The following is a 21,754-nucleotide window of genomic DNA, read 5'->3' as shown; positions in this document are numbered from 1 at the left end:
CTCTCTTTCTTTAATTCACCTCAGTGTCGTATTTTTTTTCTTATCTTATTTCAGTTGCATGGTTTAAGGGTGCTGCTTTGTGCCGTGCCCCTGGTTGGTGAGGACTTCAGAAGAAATGCAGAAACTCACTACATATCCAGCGTCACTCCCTCCACAACTCTCCCCAAACTCATTAAAAACCTATTAGATAATTAGCAATTACTGTTATATTGAGGGCAGATTAGCTGACATGTAGAACACTTGGCATGTTCAGGGATTTGGAAATGGAGGAAGGAAGATGGGGAGGAGGGGTTTTTACCTTGGGTCTGGCACATGTGTGGGCTTATCAATTCTCACCTGCTGCCACCAGGAAGCTGACAGCTCTAAGTGTGAAATGATGCTAACTTAAGTTTTGGAACCTAATCATGACCACGCTCAACTCAAGCAGATGCTCTTGATTGTATGATCCACAAACCAGTCAAGCTCTGCGTGATCTTCTTCTTCATTTAGTGCTTTTCTCTGGACTTGTGATGAAATTTTACAGAAGTTTTCATGTAGCACCATCACCCTAATACCAAAACCACCTTTACGTTCATTAGCCTTGGGCTCTTTATGATGCTTCATCCAAAAGCTCACTTTTTTACACCATTGTACAGTGATCATGTGTGAGCTATGTGTGTAAACATCCTGACCAGGATGTGGATAAAAACCAATCAATGGTTTCCTGGAGGGTCCGATGTGGGACTGGAGATCGTTTTTAATCGATGTGATCATGAGAAGTTTAGAGATCTTGTAAAAACCGTTCTTCTAAAACAATATTTTTTATTTGACATTTTCATAAACATTCATTGTTTCTGGAAATGTTCAGGCTGCACAGTGGTGCAGTGGTTAGAGCTGTTGCCTTGTAGCAAGAAGGTCTTGGGTTTGCTTCCTGGCTAGGAATCTTCTTGCATGGAGTTTGCATTTTCTCCCTGTGCATGCGTGGGTTCTCTCCTGGTGCTCCGGCTTCCTTCCACAGTCCAAAAACATGACTGTTAGGTTAATTGGTCTGTCTAAATTGTCCTTAGGTGTGAGTGTGTGTGTGCATGGGTGTTTGTCCTGTGTGTCTCTGTGTTGCCCTGCGATGGACTGGCTATCTGTCCAGGGTGTACCCCGCCTGATTGCCCATTGACCGCTGGAGATAGGCACCAGCCCCCCCCCCCCCCCCCCCCCCCCCACACACACACACACACACACCCCACACACACACACACACACCCTCCCCCCACCCCGCGACCCTGCGTGGACAAAGCGGGTTCAGAAATTGGATGGATGGATGGAAATGTTCAAAGGAGATGAAAAAAGACCCAGAAGGACACAGTAACTCTGCCAGGCCTGTGTGTGGTGCTGTAATGAAACTTAACTGAGTCATGACAGAAGCATGCTCATAAAAAGAATACAGTAAATAAGAAGATGAAGATCTGATGGAGTTGTACGATAGGTTACAGGTGGAACGATGACATTTTCAAAAGGAGGCATTTTGGTCATCCACATGAAAAACTCAAGGGTGGTATTTTAAAACACTGTAGCATCAGAGCGTGGATTCATTTTGTCTCCTTTGAGCCTTTTCATAAACCCTAAAGACCATTGTTGACCTGCTGAAGACGTTGGAGAGGTTTTCAGTTCAGTGGCAAACATGAGCACCACGTTTATGTTGCCAGAGAATCGTGTGGCCATAAAAGTGCGTCTTTGATTGATGAGCACATGAAGTTCCTTATGTGGCCATGAAATCAAGCCGCTGTCTGTCGGCCAAACTTAGAATAGAGTCATTGGAGACTCTTTTGGCACGTTGACTGCTAAAACTAATGTTTTTCTATGTTGTAAGATTTATTTAGCAGGTTTAGTTTTATCTACACTTACACACATAGATGAGTTAGAGCCAAATGCAAACATCGTATAACTGATTTCATAATACTTCTGAAATTCTTTGTATCAAATTAAAGCTACATTGAGGCGGTAATACCAGAGAGACTTGGCTTGAACTACTTCCTCATTTGGAAAGACCTCCTGTCAGTGCCCTGTTTGAAGTAGGAAAACTTATACCTAAACTTTTAACTTTTACTGGTTTTAATTGACGAGTCAAAAAACATTTGAAGCAGCAAATAAAGTTGCACTAAAGAAATCACAAATGTTATGCACTAGAAGCTTTACACTTTGCATTAAAAATCTGTGTGAAAAAGATGTGTAAAAACTGTGTTCGTCCTTTCTGTTTCCACAGGATTTTAGAGGGAACATGTCAGCCAGGCATTGTTGATCAGATGAGTTACTTAGCTGCTCATCATCAGTGTGATAACCTCCGTAAAACCAGAAAAAAACTGAAATTATGGAAGTTTGCTGCTCTGGACAGGTCACTTCCAGCAAAATTATAGTCCATTCATTTAGTATAGAGGAAGCAAAACAAATTCGGGGCGGGGCCAAGACATCAAGGCGAGATTCTTTGGCACTGAGAACAGGTGTTTCTCAGTGCCAAAGAATCTCGCCTTGATGTCTTGGTCCTGACCTGGTTGCCTAGGAGATAAGTCATCAGGAACCGCCAAGACGTGTTCCAACGTACATGTTCTACCGAGGCGTCTATTCTCTGTTTGTTAGTTGTTTAGCTAGCTGAGCAAGGATACGCAGGAGGTGTCTTTTAACCTGGCCTTGGTCAAAATTTCCCAGAATACACCACTGTATTTTCAATAGGACGGCGGATCAGAAGCCGGCAGCTGCTTCGGGGACAATTTTCAAGTTTAAATGTAAGTCAACTAATTGTAGCTATCGGGCTAATATCTGAAATGTTATCTATGGTTGGTTACTCGCTTATTAGTTGCAGCTTCGGTTGCTAGCGGGTAGTAACTCGCTTACATATTTAACTTAACCAATATATACACAATTTAAAAAGTAAAAGTCTCATTATATATTTATATTGAAACTTATAAGTGTAAAATATAACGTTGTCTCAAGTGTCATGTGACGTTAAGTGACTGCTGTGGAAGCTGCGGTCACATGATGCAAGTCTGTTCCATTTAACCGTTTTCTTTGATCAAGCATAAGCATAAGAAAGGTGCCTGACCTCGCAAGACATCGCCTTGCGAGTTCAGGCACCTTAACATTGAGAAACACCTTTAGACACGCTCCTATGTATTTTAGACCCGATTTTTATGGTTATACGTTACAAAGCTGCCAATTTTCAGTGACTGGGCATCATTTAATTAATGTCCAACAACATTTCATGGATGTTTCTAGAGAATATTGGCAAAAACTACATGTTGTTGCTTTCATTAAAAATCCAGACCTTCTGATTAACTCATTAACTGCAGTTGACGGCCCGCACCGTGAGAACAAACATCCCAGCTCTTAAGCCGATCTTCATCTGCGTACGTCACGTGATCAGGAAGCAGAAAATCCATGTGTTAGGAGATCGTTTTGGGCTGCTGCTGTAAAAAAAAAGGTGAGACACAAACCAGAAAAGCTTCTGCCGATCACAATTCGACAATGGATTATGAAAGAACGGATAACGCTTGAAACGTGCGGATTCTTCCTGATGTAAGAGGTGAGTTTACTCTTTGTTTTGGTAGTTTTGGTGTTGACATCATCATAGAGCGCAACGTTCCGTGAGTCTTAAAAAACAGTGAAAATGCTGAAAAACGCTGGCAGCGAAGGGCTTTTTCTGATCAAAAACGACTGGCAGTGAATGAGTTAAATCTCTGCTGCCAAAGGGGGTGCTGTTGGGTCACATGTTGGACTTTGCCATTTAGACTTTGGGGTTAAGGTTAACTTTTTGTTTAATACATTTGCTGTAAGATTCGTTAAGACTATTAGTTTCTCATTCATCAAGCTGTAAATTTGAGTGTGTGTGTCCTTGTAAGCATATACAGAGTTCTGGGTGCACCTACTGTTTGTTTGATGTCAGGGATTCCAATCCGAAACACTGTCATGGTCAGGAAAGTGTCCTCCTGTGGAGTCATTGCAGTCATGCTGCGCTCCATGAGAGCCCGTCTCTTAGCAGCCATCAGATGCTGCGGCTTGTTGGCAACATGGCGGTGTGGAGCCTGGTTGGACATGTGAGGGATGCCCCGGTTTTCCAGGTTACCTAGCCTCAGTGGCCGGTCTACTCTCTGTCTACCAACCACAATGGCTGCAGGTTTCGCCACGTCACCAACTTTCCCTTCCCAGGACTGTCGTCCTCCTGTCATCTCCTTCTCTCCCAGACCTTCTAATCCTCCGTTCTCCCTGTCGCACCGGCCTTCATTTGTTCGTTTATCTCTTCTCTGCTCCTCTTCCTCCTCCTCATCCTCCTCATCTTTGTCATCCTGATCAGGATAAAAATGCTCATTATTTCCCAGCATCCTTTGCCGTGCAGGGGGTCACTGCTGAGATGGCTGAGTGATCTAGCTGTCATGGAGACAAAAAACATGGCTGTCCCATGTGGCTGGCTTCATCCGTGGAATCATGCTGTGGAAAACAGAACGGAGTAAACTTTGGTCATTCAAATCTTTCTTTACTTAAATGGTCAAACCTAGTTAGAACGTATGTGCTTCAAATGTGCAAACGAGACGTGTGCATTAATAACAGAATTAGCCACTGGCAATGTTAACAAGTCCACATGTGTGAATTAGCACAGAGCTGATCCACATTTCCCATTTAGCCACTGGGAATGCACCAGGGAACAGCAGGCTGATGGAAGACAGGCTAAATATAAACTCTGTGGATTTGCATTGCAGGTTCTTTGCAAAAGGGATTGAAGTTGATACAATAGAGCATCACATGGAGTAATGATCATCTCTAGTTAATGATAATTGAGTAACCAAATACAAAGCAGGACTAACAACTAAATCCGGCATACGTAATTCCACTCCAGTCAACAGAAAATGTATATTTCTTCATGTAATTCAGATAGTTTTAAAACTAGGTCCTCTAACAGATTTCTGTTTGTATTATTTTTGTCCCTCCACATGGAATAATCGTATCTGCCTGGATCAGAGATGATATGTTACCCCTTTAATAAGCTGTGACAACCTAATAAACTACCTTAACCTTCAGCAGGAAGATCGGCACAGCTCTGGCAGCCATAACAACAACGTTATCATGTCCTGCTTGGACATTTTAAGAGTTTTATGAATTATCATGAACACCAGAATCTGTAGAGACAACCAGAGTTTGCTGAAGACTGTGTCTTATCTGTATATTGGTTTTGGAATCATATTACACAAATGAATCTGTGACAGTAACTTCACATTCAAGCATTTAAATTAATGATAGATGTACAGTTTTAGATCTACTCATTAATCATTTTAGGCTGCTAAAAACACTCTGACTCTCTTTTGCAAAAACATGACTTAAAACTAAAACTGAAACAACGTTGTGTCCTCGGGGCTTTAGTCAGTAGGAGGGCCTGCCCCAAGGGGAGGGTTTTCTCTTTACTGCCGTATGTGCACGTGGTTTCTTCCTTCATCAGTGGAATCTAAGAGGCTTTTTTTTCTGATCTTACTGGAGTGACATCAAAACAGACGTCTCCTGTAGATGTTATAACACCAACAACTGAGAGATCCTAAAAAGGTTTGACAGTGGACTTTTGTTATTTTCCTTCCCTTTTGGATTGGTTCAGATTTCTCTGCATGTTTTGTCCCTGACTGCAGGGTTTTTGCCTCCATGCCGGTCTGGACCATTGCCGGTGGCGGGCTTAATGATGGTGGATGATGCGGGGGATCTCCTAGTTATCTCACAGGCAGTTTGATGATCGGAATATCGTAAGAGCTAGCAGTCTGAACTACTTGTACTTGGGCATCAGAGTACACAGATGGATGGCTCATGGCTGGAGCCCACAGAGACACGGCTCGATTTAGCACACACATCTAAACTCATTCTGTCATAGATCACCATCATGCAGACACTTGGGTTAGCTGTTAACAGAGGTTTGAGGGAAGGTCGATGAAAGGTAAAGAAGAACCAGCAGGTGCCAGGAACAGATCTGAGTCAAGAAACATCCAACAGCATCCAAAGGTGTGGAACATTTGCCTAATAAATACATTTGCAGAGGTTTCTAGCAGGATTGAATACTCTGTAAGTATAATGTTAATTTTCTAATTTGAGGCAAATAACAAGTGTGAACGTTCAAGCTTCAGAGCAGTAAGCATCCCTGACACAATCATTATTTAGTTAATTTGATTTTAAGGTCCAGTGCAATAAATACTGCAGACTCAACAGTGGATCAAAGCATGGAGCTTTAGAAGAAGAAACACCTAAGCTCTGCTGGTATTTGGCAGCGTCTTTCACCATCATGGATCACTTATTTGGACCAAGACTGCATTTGTGTGGATGGTTGTACCACATGAATAAACAAACTTCATAACCTTACAGATGTGTTGGTTCAGAAAGAGCAGAAGCTCCGTCCACTGAATTAGTTTTAAAAGCCTTTGTGAATACTTCATACAGAAACGGATCAAGTCTATTCTGCAAAACATTAAAAAAACTAAGTACCACATAACAAATGGTTGATAGAAGTGATGTGATGGTTAGACATCATAAGTAGATCATGATGAAATCTTATTTATAACCACTTTAAATAATGTGTGTCTGACTGAACGTATGGAGGACTCTGGGACAGACAGAACTTTTCACAGACCCATTTCTCTGACTCCAGGCTAAAAGATCTCAAAAACACCACATAATGATGAAAAGAAGGCAACAATGAAGAGTGAAACTTAACCAGCTATAGGTTTAGGTACAGTCTATGGTTTAGGGAACAACTACGCTTTAGGGTAAAACTGAGCTTTTCAGCATGCATGTGATGACTCGGTACATTTTGAAATCCTCTATATTGACTGAATTTCTCAGCATCAAAGGTTGTCATTTATTCAAATAACATTCAACTTCAAACCAAGCAATTACTCTGTTTAACTCCTGCTTATTGTGTGTTTACAGGCAAGCTATGAGCAAAGAAAAAAGTGAAAGGCAGAATTATAAAACTGTTTTTAGTTTATTCATCCATTAATTCATTCAGCTGTTCAAAGAAATCCTATATATGCGTACGTTCATGTGTGTGTGTTATTTCATTAATTTTACCTGGGCCATGAAGTTAATAGATTTAGTTTAGAGTGCTGTGGTGCACTTATCTTTGGCCTGAACGCTGTGTTCTGCACTAACACATCTCACATCGGGGCTCACCTTTGGTCAGTTTGCAAGCATGATTCCAACGCTTACAAGTGATCACATTTTAAGACGAAATCTTTTCTAATTAAAAGCTGACAAAGATCGACTTGTTAACACTCGCAGGTTTTTAACTCTATCATTCAAGAGCACCAGGAGGGAATAGAGTCGGCTGATTTATGAACACAGTCTCATTAATATTGAACAACGTTCGCGTTGCAGGATTAGGAACTGGAGGGACAGGCTTAGGGGAGGCAGGAGCCAACTAATTGGGAAGTAAAAGCAATAGGAGGGATACACAAGAGAGAAAGATAGAATTGTAGTTTGCATAAAGTAGAGCAGCCAGACTGAGGTGGGAAAGGACAAGATTGGAGCAAAAGCCAAATAAAACAGCAGGGATACAATAGAGAAAGGATAAAGAGAAGAAATTAGCTGTGCCCAAACTATTATAACTATACAAATGAATTCCAAATACCCCAAATGAAACTCTACTCTCAGCAGTTTTGGATGTAGACTATATTTTTGCCATTAACTCTCAACAATAGCGCAGACTTTACCCTTTCTTTCCTTTTTGCTTCTATTACCTCTGTGTTGGCCATCGACATGTCTACTGATCTTGACTTCTTTATTTTGAAAGAAAACAAATGGACAGAACAACTTTTCAAAAAGGGTTGTAACTTCTATGACTTTCTCTTTTCTTCAACTTGAAGTTGTTTTATTTTCTTCAGTTTGACATTCATGAATACAAATGCTTGTATTCAATCCTATAAAGCAAGCAATGAATCAATAGGAATTCATGCAAAGCCAGCCTGAACAGGTGAGTTTCCAGCTGCTTTTTAAAGGAGACCACTGAGTCCACTGATCTCAGGCTCAGGGGGAGAGAGTTCCAGAGTCTGGGGGCCACAGCAGCAAATGATCTGTCACCTTTGGTCTTTAGCCTGGTGCGTTGCACAACCAGTACGCTTTGATCACTGGACCTCAGGGACCTGCTGGGGGTGTAGGGACTAAGAAGATCACCAATGTAAGATGGTGCTTGTCCATGTAAGGCCCTATAGACCAGAACCAGGATCTTGAAATGAACCCTGAAGTTAAGTGGTAGCCAGTGAAGCTGGAGGTGAAGCAGAGTGATTTATTAGTAAATTGTCGTGTTCTGTGTCCCTGTGGTCCCCAGCCCCCTCCAGGTTCCCGCATGTGTCCCCTTGTGTTCTCCATCCCTCTCTAGGTTCCCCTTATGTGTCTCCTTGTGTTCCTCATGTGTCTCCTTGTTTGCATCCCCCCTCAGGTGCCTCCTTGTGTTCCCCAGCCCACTCCAGGTTTTCCCCTTAGGGTTCTGTGTCCCTGTGGTCCCCAGTCCCCTCCAGATTTCCTTTCAGGTTCCCTTCTAGTCACTCCCCGTAGTTTTCTATAGGTTCAGGTTTTCATTAGTCTCCTTTAGTGTGTGTGTTTTCCTTCTCCATTTGTTTATTTCTCCCTCACTCCTCAGGTCTTTACTTATTTATATTTTGGTTCTCCTGTGCCCTGAGTCTTTTAGGTTTATTTATGTAGTCTCATAGGTTATGGCTTATTCCCCTCCTCTGCATTTGGTTTATTGATTTCATCAGGCTCTCCTCTGGTTCTCTCTCCCCATGCACCTGCTGCTCGTTTCCTAATCACCCAGCCCCTGTGTGTAAAACCCTGTCTTGTCTCTCAGTCTGTGTAGGTCCATTGTCGTTGTCAGTGTTGTTCTGTTCCTCCTTGTGAAACTCTGTTTTGCTCATCAAAGAGCTTTTCGTTTTTGTCAGTCAGGTTACTGACTTTAGGCTTGGCTTCCTGCCCCTTCTTGGACTTTTGGATTTTTGGACATTGACTCCCAATAAAAGGATTTTACGTTTTACTACGCTCCTGCCTTGTGTTGTTCTGGGTTTCTGCATCATGGGTCCTGACCACCTCCTGGCTCAAACATGACAATAAATATTCTATTTAGTAAGAGATAAACTTTATGGTCTTTATCTCAGTGAATCTATAATTAATTAAATGGGCAAACTAACAGTAGCACATTCAATGTCAAAGAAAGTAAAATGTTATTATCAGGAGAGGGAGAATAATTAAATGGTTAGCAACAGTGTTCATGCTGATGGCCCCCTCCATGAGGCCACCACAGCTCAGCAGAACACCATTGTAGCTTCTTCTGGGGAGAAAAACACTTAGAGAAAAAATAAATTAACAGCTGAGATTGCAGAAAATAATACAGTTAAGAGAGAAATAGTAGAAGAAAGTAGTAGATTAAAGCCATGAAAACACACCACTGCACTTCTGGATCAATGATGTGAGTAAAAAAGCTGTTAGGTCACACGTAAGCTTCATATATATGAAATCACATCACTGCAGTACTTTCATTTAGAAAATTACTGGGGATTTTACACTGAAACTGTGTGTGATTTCCTGTCTAGCCCTATGTTAACTGCGGTAATTGACGCATCCCAGAAGCAGCTCGCTGCAAAAATAGAACCCGATCCCATCTTTAGTGGCAAGGCGTAGCTTCTGGGACACATCTGAAAATTGTTGTGGCTAGTTTGTTGCACTTCATAGACTATAATGGATTTTATTTGAAGCAGTGCTGTTTCGCTGTCGTTCTGCACCGCTGATGCTTCCAGTGTGCAGTAGTCTAAGCGTGAGGAGATGAAGGTGTGGAGAACAGTCTCAAGTTCTGAGCGGGACAGAATGGGACTCAGCTAAGCAATGTTTCTGAGATGGAAGAAGGAAGAACAAACAAGAGAACTGACATGAGAATCCAGAATGAGAGCTGGGTAAAAGGTCAGACCAAGATTTCTGACAGAGGGTTTGGTGTGAGAAGCAAGCTGACCAAGAGAGTCTCTGACTTTGGGAACCAGCTTATCTGGGGCACAGATGAAGATCTCAGTCTTCCTTCAGCTGTAGAAAGTTCCCAGCCATCCAGGTTTTAAGCCTCAGGAGGCAGGCGTTGCAGATTTGCAACGTTAAAACCTACCTACCTGGTTACTCCACATACCCTATTTTCCGGACTACAAGCTGCTACTTTTTTCCCACGCTTTGAACCATGCAGCTTATAATGAGGTGCGTGAAGATTTTCCTTCACCTGCCAGGGGGCGCTTTAGCAGAAAGTGCAACAGGTGGAAGTCAAAAGTGGAAATCGAAGAAAGTGCTCATTTTAATTTAGCACATGCAAGCAGCCGGCACGACGAAGAATTTTTTTCAAATCCATACCCCCTCATCATGGTAACTACACGTATGAGTTCATATGTTGCCGCATTTAAGTTGAAGGCCATCGGTCTGGCAGTAAAAGAGGGAAACAGTGCTGCCGCACGTAAGCTTGGCATGAATGAATCCATGGTTCGGCGCTGGAGACGGCAGCGGGAAGAAATCATTCAAGCCAGCTTCACCCGGGGATGATGACAGCAACACGGACAGCGACACAGAAAAGGTATGTGACGAAGCTCTTCTGAGGCTGTTCAACTGCGACACTGAAGAAGAGGACTTTAATGGCTTTAATGCGCAAGAGGAAGATGAGAGCGAATTACTTTTTCTGGTAGGCAAGTGTGTTTTATTTTCTAACCAGGCATGTTTTGTGTGCAGTTTTTATTTTCTAATCATCCGGGGCTTATTAATGCTGTGTCAGCGCTGTTCTTTTCTTCTAAACATGCATGCAACTTACCGGTAATAACGTGTCAGTTCTGTTTTTATTTTATAACCATCCAGAAATATGAATGCTATCAGTGCTGTTTTCTTTTCTAAACTTGCGGGCACGTTCACCTGTGTTTAAAATTTGTTTTGTTGAATTAAAACAACAACGATAAACCTCCGTGTAGCGTCTTTCTGTCTAATTATCTTATGTTATGGCCATACATGCGCTGTAAGCCGGAGACCTGCATGTGGCTGCCACACAGCGGCTTGTATTTGAGTGCGGCATGTGTGTGTAAGGCCTGACTCGAGCTGAGATGAACCGGAGCGAGAGTTCGGGATGTAGCGTGTTTGTAAACCCAAGCGCGAAGTGACTGACGCCGGGCAGGTTGACACGCGGTTTGTTCTAGGAGTCAAACCGTATAATGACTGGAGAGCATGGCGGCTCCAAAAGGTAACAAGCTGACTTGCTTTGAGTCAGCAGGGTGAGTAGCACGGACTGATATAGTCAGAACGGGCTGAGTGATCTGGTTGGATCTGGTCGGAACTCGGAGCACAGTTCGGTTAGAATGATGACTAAGTGGTTTGGCGTTGAGCTGTCCTTCCTTATGTAGATATGGCGGGTGACGTGGGCCGGAAGACTGGCGCTGGGAATGCTGGGTAGTGGAGTTCGGTTGGCCTGAGTGAGTGTGTGGTCCTCCCCCCGGAGGATGTCGAGGGTTGTGAAGGAGGCAGCGTGACAGGACCCCCCCACCGGAGGGACGGCCCCAGAAGTCCCAGGGCGACAGGCCCAGAAGTCCGAGATGAGCGAGGGATCCATGATTGCACTCCTCGGCTTCCAGGAGCGTTCCTCCGGGCCGTAATCCACCCAATCCACTAGGTACTGCCAACCTCTGCCACGGCGACGGGCGTCCAGCAGGTGCCACACAGTGAAAAGCCCATCCTCGCCAACCCCTCGAGGCGGAGGCTCGGGATCCGGAGGAGGAGCAAGGAGAGAAGTCCGTACTGGTCTTAGCTGGGACACATGGAAGACGGGATGGACTTTGACAGGCCTGGGCAGGCGGATACGATATGCCACCGGGTTAATGACCCTCTCCACAGGGTAGGGCCCCTAAAATCGTGGAGCGAGCTTCCGGGAGCCAGCGGGTAGGCACATGTTCTGGGTAGACACCCATATCTTGCCAGGTTGAAGAGTTGGTCCAGTCCGGTGGCGGCGTTTGTGCTGGCGAGAGTATTCGGTGTTCGCTTGATGGCTGCCTGAGCACGGACCCAGGCAAGGCGGCAACACCAGACCAGGGTCTGGGCAGCGGAGACCTCAGTCTCAGGTTCCTGGTGGTGGAAGAGAGGGGGCTGGTATCCGTAACATAACTCAAACGGGGAGAGACCAGTGGCCGAGGAGACGTGGAGATTGTGGGACATCTCTGCCCACAAGAGGTATTTGGGCCAAGTGTTTGGTTGGGACGAGGCAAAGCAGCGGAGATACCGACCAAGTTGCTGATTTGCACGCTCAGTCTGCCCATTAGTTTGGGGGTGGTAGCCAGAGGAGAGACTACTACTGGCACCAACCAGCCAACAGAAGGCCTTCTAGAATCTTGACATAAATTGGGGTCCCCAATCTGAGACAATGTCCTGGAGAAACCCATGGAGGCGCACCACCTGCTCCAGGAGGATTTCGGTCGTCTGCTTGGCTGTGGGCAGGCCAGGAAGAGCCACTAGGTGGACCGCCTTCGAGAATCTGTCCATGATGGTTAGGATGGTGTCGAGCTGGTTGACAAGAGGTAACCCCCTGACAAAGTCTAGGCCATGTGGGACCATGGTCGGTGTGGAATTGGGAGAGGTTGTAGATCTCCAGTCGGGGGTTGGTTTGGGGTCTTGGAGCGGGCGCAAGTGGGACAGGCGGCCACGTATTCTTGGACATCTTGGGCCATAGAGGGCCACCATAGTGCACGTCGTAGGAAATGGAGGGTTCGGGTATCCCCTTGGTGACCAGCCAGGCGGGATGCATGACCCCAGGCCAGGGCTTCAGAGCGGCAGGTGGAAGGCACATAAAGCCGGTCGGAGGGCACATCGGCAGGTGCGGGATCGGTGGGCAAGGCAGCCCGGATGGCGTCCTCTACTGGCCAATGGAGAGCTGCGATAAACTTCTGTGCTGGGAGAATGGGTGGCGGTTCCATGATGGGTGCAGATTGGGTGTAACGGCGGGAAAGGGCGTCAGCCTTCAGATTCTTTGAACCAGGGCGGTAGGCCAGGTGGAAGTGAAATGATTCAAAAAACAGTGCCCAGCGGGCCTGACGGGGATTGAGTTGTCGAGCGTTCTGGATGTGGATGAGGTTCTGGTGGTCCGTCCAAATGGTAAATGGGTCCGACGTACCCAGCAACCACTGCCGCCATTCCTCCAAGGACGTACCCAACAACCACTGCCGCCATTCCTCCAAGGCCCATTTAATGGCCAGGAGCTCCCTGTCGCCTACCCCGTAATTACTTTGGGTTGGAGAGAATTTACGGGAAAAGTAGGCACAGGGATGCAGCTTAGAGTCGGGACCGCGTTTGACAGGACAGCCCCTGCCCCCACCTCAGAAGCGTCCACCTCCACTGCAAAAGGTCTTGTTGGATCCGGATGTACGAGGATGGGAGCAGTGGTGAAGCGGTGGACCAGGGTGTGGAAAGCCTGTGAGGCCTCAGGAGTTAGACGGAATGGGCGGGTCTGGTTTGACGACCTGGTTAGGGCAGTGAGAGGAGCCACAATGGAGCTGAAACCACGTATAAAGTGGCGATAGAAATTCGAGAAACCCAGGAAGCACTGAAGCTGTTTCAGGGAAGTGGGTATCGGGCACTGGGGGTCCATGGAGAACCCCTGAGATGAGACAATGAACCCCAGGAAGGAAATGGTCTCCTGATAAATAGCACATTTCTTTAACTTACAGTAGAGCCGGTTTTCCAACAACCGGGAAAGGACTGCTCGGACGTGTGTGACGTGCTCCTCCAGGGTTCGGGAATAAATCAATATGTCGTTGAGATAAACGAAAACCCATTTGTCCAACATGTCCCTCAGGACATCCGTGATCAGGCGTTGGAAAACTGCGGGGCTGTTGCATAGGCCAAAAGGCATCACTAGGTATTCCCAGTGGCCTGTCGGGGTGATAAAGGCGGTCTTCCACTCGTCGCCTTGCTTTATCCTGACTAGATTGTAAGCACTGCGCAGGTCCAACTTGGTGAAGATGGTGAACTGGGACACTACGTCCAGGGCAGTAGTCATCAAAGGCAAGGGGTGACGATCTCGGACCGTGATCTTATTTAAACCCTGATAGTCAATGCAGGGTCGAAGACCCCCTTCCTTCTTCTTCACGAAGAAGAACCCCACGGCTCCTGGCGAGGTGGAAGGGCGGATGAACCCATGTTGAAGAGTGTCAGCGATATAGGCATCCATGGCCTGAGTCTCTGCTGGGGACAGGGAGTACAAGCGGCCCTGTGGTGGAACAGAACCGGGCAGGAGTTTTATCTCCAGGTCATAAGGGCAGTGAGGAGGCAAGACGGTGGTAGGACTCTTTGAAAAAACCTGAGCCAGGTCATGATAACAGGAGGGGAACTGTGAACTATCGACATCCTCAGGAACTGTGTGGCCAGGCTCTGAGTCGGGTTGACGTGGTCGATAAGAATGGCAGGCAGCACCCCAGGTAAGCACTCAGCCAGACGACCAGGAGATCTGGGGATTATGGCGCAGGAACCAGGAGTGACCCAGGATGGGGGTGGGGGTGGGGGGGTGGGGGGGGGGGACAAAGGAGCTGTCACAATGAGGAACCAAAGAGTCTCGGAGTGGGGAAGTATGTCCATGCAGAGACCAACCGTCTCTTGGCAGATTGGATAGGGTCTGATAGGGGTTCCATTCACAGAGGTGATGGGAATGGTCTAGCGGAGGGAGGACGGGGAACCCGAAGTCGAGAGGCTAGATCTTGATCCATGAAGCAGTCGGCTGCTCCAGAGTCCAGGAGCGCCTCCAGCTCGATGGGTCCCTGGGGAAGATGAAGAGCGACTGTGAGCAAGGTGCGGGTCGAGGGGGCTCCGGTTACTCCAAGTAGGACCCCTATACTGCTGCCTACTTGGAGTCTGCGTTTCCCGACCGGAGGGGACAGGTGATACGCCGATGGCCAGGAGTACCACAGTAGGCACACAGCCCCTCCCTATAGCATTTCTCTCTCTCTTCTGGGTTCAGGTGTCCCAGCTGCATGGGTTCGTCAGGGGACAAACTGACTGGGCGAGGACGGGCTGGTGCTGAGGTCGTCGTTACAGGCGGTTCAGCGGGTCAACAGGTAAAAAGACGCAGGTCCATCTGAAGAGCGAGGTCGGCCGCCTCGTCCAGGGTCTCTGGGGTCTCCCTCCCTATCATCCTGTCTCGGATACGCGGGGAGAGCCCCTCAAGATAGACTGCTATCAGGGCATCGTCCCCCCATTGCAGTTTGGCAGCCGTGGTTCAGAACCGGGACGTGTACTGGGCTACAGTCTGACTCCCCTGTCGGAGCTGAAGGAGTTGGGCCTTCGTTGCTATCTCGCCTCTGGGGGAACAAAAGCCCTCCTCAGTTCAGCCACAAAAACATCATAGTCATTGCAGGCCTCCGATTTCTTGTTATACAGGGCTGCGGCCCACTCCTGATCTCGGCCGGTGAGGAGGAAGGTGAGCAGCGCCACGCGAGAGCGGGCTGTGGCATAGCGGCGGGGCTGACACTCGAAATTCATGGCGAGTGTGGCTAACATTCCCTCAAGGGAGCCGTGCGTGCCGTCTCACTTCTCCGGGAGGTTGAGGATCGGTAACTCCCGTTCTCTGGAGGTCTGCTGTGGCTATGGACTCCACCTTGTCAGCTAGGCGTCCCACAGTAGCTCCCATCTGGATCACCTGCGATCGCAGGGACTCAAAATGCGGCCTGAGCAGTCTTGCTTCTGGAGACTCTTTGACTCTGATTTTTACATCCTGCTTTGCTGTGTCTGGCAGCCTGACAGCACTGAGTGTGTGTGTGTGTGTGTGTGTGTGTGTGTGTGTGTGTGTGTGTGTGTGTGTGTGTGTGTGTGTGTGTGTGTGTGTGTGTGTGTGTGTGTGTGTGTGTGTGTGTGTGTGTGTGTGTACTCCTCACAGCAATGAGAATCAGGGAAGAACGGCTTCAGTCAGAGGCTCGATATCTCCACAGCATCCAGAATGATAATGCGGGTAGCCCCCACAGGCTGATTCGATCTGCCAATCAGAGGCTCCCCCTTATGGTAGGCATGATTTTGAGCCAGCCAATGAGTCATCAGTGGGTGTGTTGGACCAATTCGGCTTCAGGCAGACCACCTCGGAAGGAGGGCTGAAAAGATATCTGGTTGCATGTGGGAAAATCCAAGGTTACCCAAATGAGAAAACTCTAAACCCGGTGTGTAGGTGCCATAAAGCTCACGAGTCATGTTCTCACACTGTGTGAGCTAATGCTTGGATGCGACCTGACTGCTCACACTGTACATGTGGTAGCAACATGTCAGAACTCAAAATATGTAAAAATAAAAAAACAATCCCAGATTTTACCAGAGATGGGAATTGTGACATTAACTATCATCTCCATGACGTGCTTTTGTTCTGCTCAGCAGCTAAACCAGGTTCATTCACTGTGCTGATTGAAATCACCTGGTTTAGTTGCTGAGCTGAAGAAAAACATGGCATGGAGGTTGATGCCACGATTCCCCATCTCTGGTTTTTACACAACATGCAAAGGACCCAGAGACTGTTGTGTTGTTATTGATGTCTGTTGTTCTTCAGGCTTAGTTGCGTTGTAGGAAGACACACAGCAGTGTATGGGGCTTGGAGGAAGAAGACAAAATAAAGGAAGTAAAACAACATTTTGGGATCTGTTTTGACATAAACATGGCATACTTGTTGATATGAGCAGAGAAAAGTAAAAAAAAATGATGATGCGTATGGACACGGAAATAGTTGGACAGCCACGGTGATGCAGGTGCTGTGTGAGCAGTTCTGTAGATTTGGGTAGCAGCGTAGCTTCAACAGTACGGAACCCTTATGATGGACGAGCAAAATATCAAACATGTTTGATTTTCGCTTGAGCACACAGCTGCTGATCTGGAACTGATGGTGAGGTGTTAATCGCTTCTCGAGATTAGCACAAAACTCACCCTGACCTCAAAGAATCTTGCACAAGAGGGAAATTGGCTCAAAATGGCAACAATTGCACAGTGTAACGGGTGTTTTTACACAAGGAGGGGTGATTAGTGGATGGGGAAGAGCTGGGATGATTGTCAGATAAAGAACAGCTCTGAACCTGAAGAACAGGTGTGGCACAGAGAATGAAACTGATTACATGATCAATAAAAACATAAAATCAAAGAAGGGTGAAAAAAAACTCAACTCACACTATCGAACACAACAATTTTTTGCTAAAGTTCCTTCTCTAATGAGTTCAACATGTCAACCAGTAAGAGTAGGAAAGAGCAAAATCTGAAGACCCCAGAAGCTGAAGAGACGCTCTGATTGGAGATAATAGCTCTTCTTTAGATTAGAAGAATTTTTAGTCACTTCTATAGACCGTTAGCTAGTAGGAAAATAAAGGAAAACAGAAGAGTGAGGAAGTGACTGACAGAAATGGAGATTCTCCTTGATCAACATTGCTGCAGAAACAGACATGGAACACCTTGTGAAGGTCACAAACCACTTTTGTTTCTGGTCATCTTTCTCTTTCCTGCATCTGTTCTTTATTCTTCTCATAAACAAAATGAAAGGTCGAAATAAGGTTTTCTGCACTATTAAGTAAGGCAGTGATGCTTTATGGCTGCTATATGTTTATTAAATTGTACCATATCTTCTCTCAAGCTCCTATCTCCTCTTCTTCGGCCCAAATAAATTTATAAGCAGCATAATGCACTGTAAAGACCCTATGGCTTTTATTATTTCTTCTTGTCATTTTCTCTGTCTTTCTTCCTCACTCTTCTCTTATGTAGGACAGAGCTTGTGTATAGATATATTTTCAGTGTATCGGTCCCCGGAAAGTAGAATTGGAGATCATCCAAGGAACAGATTGTCCCACTTTCACATCCTGCAAAGTGGAGCGGCCAAGATCTGTCCTCTATATCCCTCTCTTTGACTGGGTCTGCACCCTTCAGCCTCTAGCAGATAGCATCGATAACGGGTAACGGGGGCTCTTGAGCCGTGCTCCAACACGGGATGGATGGAATGAGTCACTAACATGAAGGATGAGGGTACTTAGGTTTTGTATGAATGGTGCTACACCAGCCATCGGGTCCGGGGGTGTTGCTGTGACGTAGGAGTTTATGATGTGAGAAGTGTGATCCTACTGTATGGAGCACAAGCACTCTTAAATGTTAATGCTAAAGGACATTGTTATTAGAAAAGTCTGTACATTTTACAGTCTCTGTAAAAGTTCACAACAGTCTTATAGAAAACAGCAGTGAAACACATCAGGCCCTAAGCACATTGTGCCCAGGGGCCCCTGCAATGATAATCCGGCCCTGACTTCAGGGTAGATTTACAGGAACCTCCCGACATGCACGTGTCTCCACTGTTTTTCGGGCCGTTTTCAGGGACCTTCTGAGAACCTGCTCTGGAGTAGGTACTCCGAACGGCCCGGTGGAGTAGCAGAGCGGAACCGCCGGTTAACTCACGCTGACTGGTTGTAATTCAGTAGGTAATGACATCGGCAGACGTCCAAAACAACCGGCAGCAGTAAAATTAGAAAGGTAGCTGGTGAAGCAGGATGGAAGTAAAAAATACTAAGCACCGACTGCATTTAAAGCTGGGATTCCCCCACCCTTCGTCAACAGATGTTTCTCTTCAGTCTAGCTCATGTCAGCAGAGTTTCTCTAAAGCTCCGATGCGGGATGAAAGCTGGTGGATGTTGGGAATCAGGAGAGTTTCATCAGCAACTGTTAATATTTCATCGTAACGTTTAAGATTCAAATAAAATCTGGTTTTATGAATGCACTTTATGAAAAAGCACAACACTTTAATTTAATTTTTTCCAGCTGGTACCAAAGCAAACTAATCTACCCTGCATGCACTCAGAAGTTCTGGCATCTCCCACAGCGAGGGTCGATAAACGTTCCTGTTGAACAACAGCAGATGCTTTTTAATCAGCCGCATGTGATGCTAATCCAACACAGAAATCATTACCCTTTTAAATCTTTCATGAAGTGAATGATTGAACTAGCTTTCTGAACAGTTCTGATGCTCATCCGTTTGAATTATTCCAGGGGGTTTACTTGCTGTTTTAGGAAACAGGGACAGGGTTTACACATCTGGCCTGAGGGTCCGTGCAGGTGTGCAGCTGCTGATGCAGATTCTGACTGACCATCTTAATGCAGTAATCAGTTACGTCTGTAAAGGAGAAAAGGTCAACCATAGATAGATCAATAGTCGGACTAGTCACTCTAGTCGGCTTCAGTCTGGAGTTGATGCCCCCTTCACTGGAAATAACTGGGTCAGGTAGGGGGTGCACCGAGGGCCTTTCTAGAGCTAAACTGGGCTAGATGCAGCACAGATTAGGGAGTGAGCATCCCCTGTTCTATTTAAAAATCTCCTCTCTTCCTGTAAACACAGAAAAGGTAAACAAAACGTCTTTGTCGACCACGAAGTAAATCCCCAAATCGTGGTTTCCCTGTGTTTTTCTTTTTCATTTTTAGTTCATGATCTCATTTTTGTTGTTTGCTTTTGTGGGAATCCTAGTATTGTGCATCATTTAGGATAAATTCTATTTCTAAATGTCCTGTCACTTTAAAACAGTCAGATTAATTCAATGTGAGGTACTTTATCACCACTAGATAAATAACTAAGCATAACAACGCAACATGGAAGGTAAAGTTCAAAGGAAACAAACACTCGCTGGTTAGTGGCTCTCACTTACTGTTAGATAGAAAACTCATCCAAACCACACTGGTTCTTTATGAAACAATCAGATTTGCTTGTTTCAGCAAGTACAAGTCAGCTAGAGGAGAAACAACAGGATTTGGAGTCTCATTTACTGATATTGGACAACTTGCCTCTGATTGGCTAACATCAATATGACTCTACCACTGACTCTGCTCTGCAACGCTGATGTTTTATCTCCACACATAACACAAGTTTGGAGGAGTTCTGCTGTGTGGTGGAGTTGCCACTAATAACAGTTAGCTTCTACTGGTTGAGATGTACTCTGATGTTTTCTGGATGCTAAACCAACAACAGCCTTTCCCCTCGCGAGTCAAGATGGGTCCATGAATGTTAACATAACAAACACTTTCTATTCACGGATTACACATGACGTGACAGAAAATGTCTCCGTTAAAATGTCATTAACACCAAGAGTTCAAAGGCAGTCGTGCAACAGGTTACCTTACAACGAAAGAACATTGAGGACGTGGAGACACTAAATTACGTTTGTCTCTGATTACCCAAACTTTTTCAACGGTTTATTGACTTAAATATAATCAAACACGTCAGACCTCGAATATGATGAAAGCAGGAAAAACTAACAAACCAATCAGCCACAGAGAGATGAATTAGAGCCTTATGGTGGGTTTTAAAAAATCCACAGACAGACCAACCCATCAGTGACAGTTTCACTTACCTCGTCCGTCCAGGGACGCATAGGAGATGCTGAGAGACAAAAGTCGACAGGTTTCTGATAAATGCTGTTAGACATGGCTGTCGACGTGACGACCCGCTGGTCAGATAACAATAGAGCTCAGCCATTCTGCATGTGAAGGACTCTAACTGGTCCAGCAGACAGCTTTCACTTTGGTAAAACAAACACAATAACTGTTGTGTAGTTCATATGAAACTAGAAGGTAATCCAGAAAGAAAAGTGGAAAGGTTTCTGCCTGGATCTCTGAAATTTAGAGAATTAATTTTTCACATGAGATCTTTAATGATCTGCAAATCAGCTTTCATCAAAAATCAGATCAATAGAAGAATAGGGAAAGAAGATTTAAACTTTGTTTTTTTGTTAAAGGTTTTTGAAGAAAGTCAGTGGTTATGCCGCAGACCTGATGTGACACCAAATTTACCAGTAAAATCTCTAAAACTGGATCAGGAAGCAGTGAGAAGAGGAAACATCTAAACTGTGACGGCTATGGTCATGGGTACGCAAACACACACACACACACACACACACACACACAGTCATTGAGACCCTGTCAAAAATCTGTAAGGTTGATGTTTGCTTCAGATTCTGTATGTTTTAGTGCGAGGGTGGGTATGTGTTTGCAAATAATTTGCAGTGTTTTCCATAATTTACAACTTCATGCTGGATTTCTGCTTGTGCATCAGTTTCTCACCACCCCATACAGTCAAATCCCAGTTAAGGATTCCCGTGGGGCTAATTTGGGAATATTTTTTGTGAGTTTTGCATCTTTCCTTTATGAATACAGCAGCAGCTAACAGAGTCAGGCTGCATTGTTCTTCAGCAGAGAGCTGTCAGTGGAGATATTCCCTCAGCATGTCTGTCTCATGTCCTGCTCCATCGCAACACTAGACCCTGGAGAGTCATCGAGACCGCATGGAGAGCTGTCTCTCTCTCTCTCTCTCTCTCTCTCTCTCTCTCTCTCTCTGACCAGCCTGTCTATTGACTCCTGCAGAGTAGAGCAGGACCAGGCAGGACAGGATCAGATGTGACAGACTGCTGTGAGAATGAGAAGAGGAGGTGGAAATGTTCAGAATAAGATCTCCGCTGACACATCAGGCTCTGTAACCAGCTCACATCTTTCATCTTCCTCTCTATTGTCTCCTAATTAGATTCTCCTTTTACAGACACATCCATTCAGTCCCTCTCTGGCTCACATTTGCTTTGTTTGTTCCATTATGATCAATTGTTCTGTGCTGCAAGGGAGCCATTAATCTTACTGTGTCCACTTTGCTCCAAATCGCTCCGTTAGTTTGTTTTCTTGGTTTTATAAATTTTTTATTGTTTGCTTAATTAATCCCCTAAGGTCCAGTTTTGCTGCGCTT

General features: G+C 45.5%; 1 protein-coding gene across 1 annotated transcript in view; it reads right to left on the bottom strand.

Annotated features, from left to right (window-relative positions):
- LOC107388081 (SH3 and multiple ankyrin repeat domains protein 1) overlaps positions 1-21,754 on the bottom strand; it is a 60,809-nt gene that overhangs the window by 37,854 nt on the left and 1,201 nt on the right. Inside the window, exon 2 of the mRNA XM_054749130.2 lies at positions 3,894-4,452. Within this exon, the coding sequence (XP_054605105.1) occupies positions 3,894-4,346 (453 nt within the window). The 5' untranslated portion in view covers positions 4,347-4,452. The remainder of the gene's footprint in view (positions 1-3,893; positions 4,453-21,754) is intronic.

This window comes from Nothobranchius furzeri, chromosome 16, assembly GCF_043380555.1.
Source record: "Nothobranchius furzeri strain GRZ-AD chromosome 16, NfurGRZ-RIMD1, whole genome shotgun sequence".
In the NCBI taxonomy this organism is placed as follows: Eukaryota; Metazoa; Chordata; class Actinopteri; order Cyprinodontiformes; family Nothobranchiidae; genus Nothobranchius; species Nothobranchius furzeri.
Note: the sequence above shows the minus strand (reverse complement) of the source record. Positions and strands in the feature narration are given on the sequence as shown.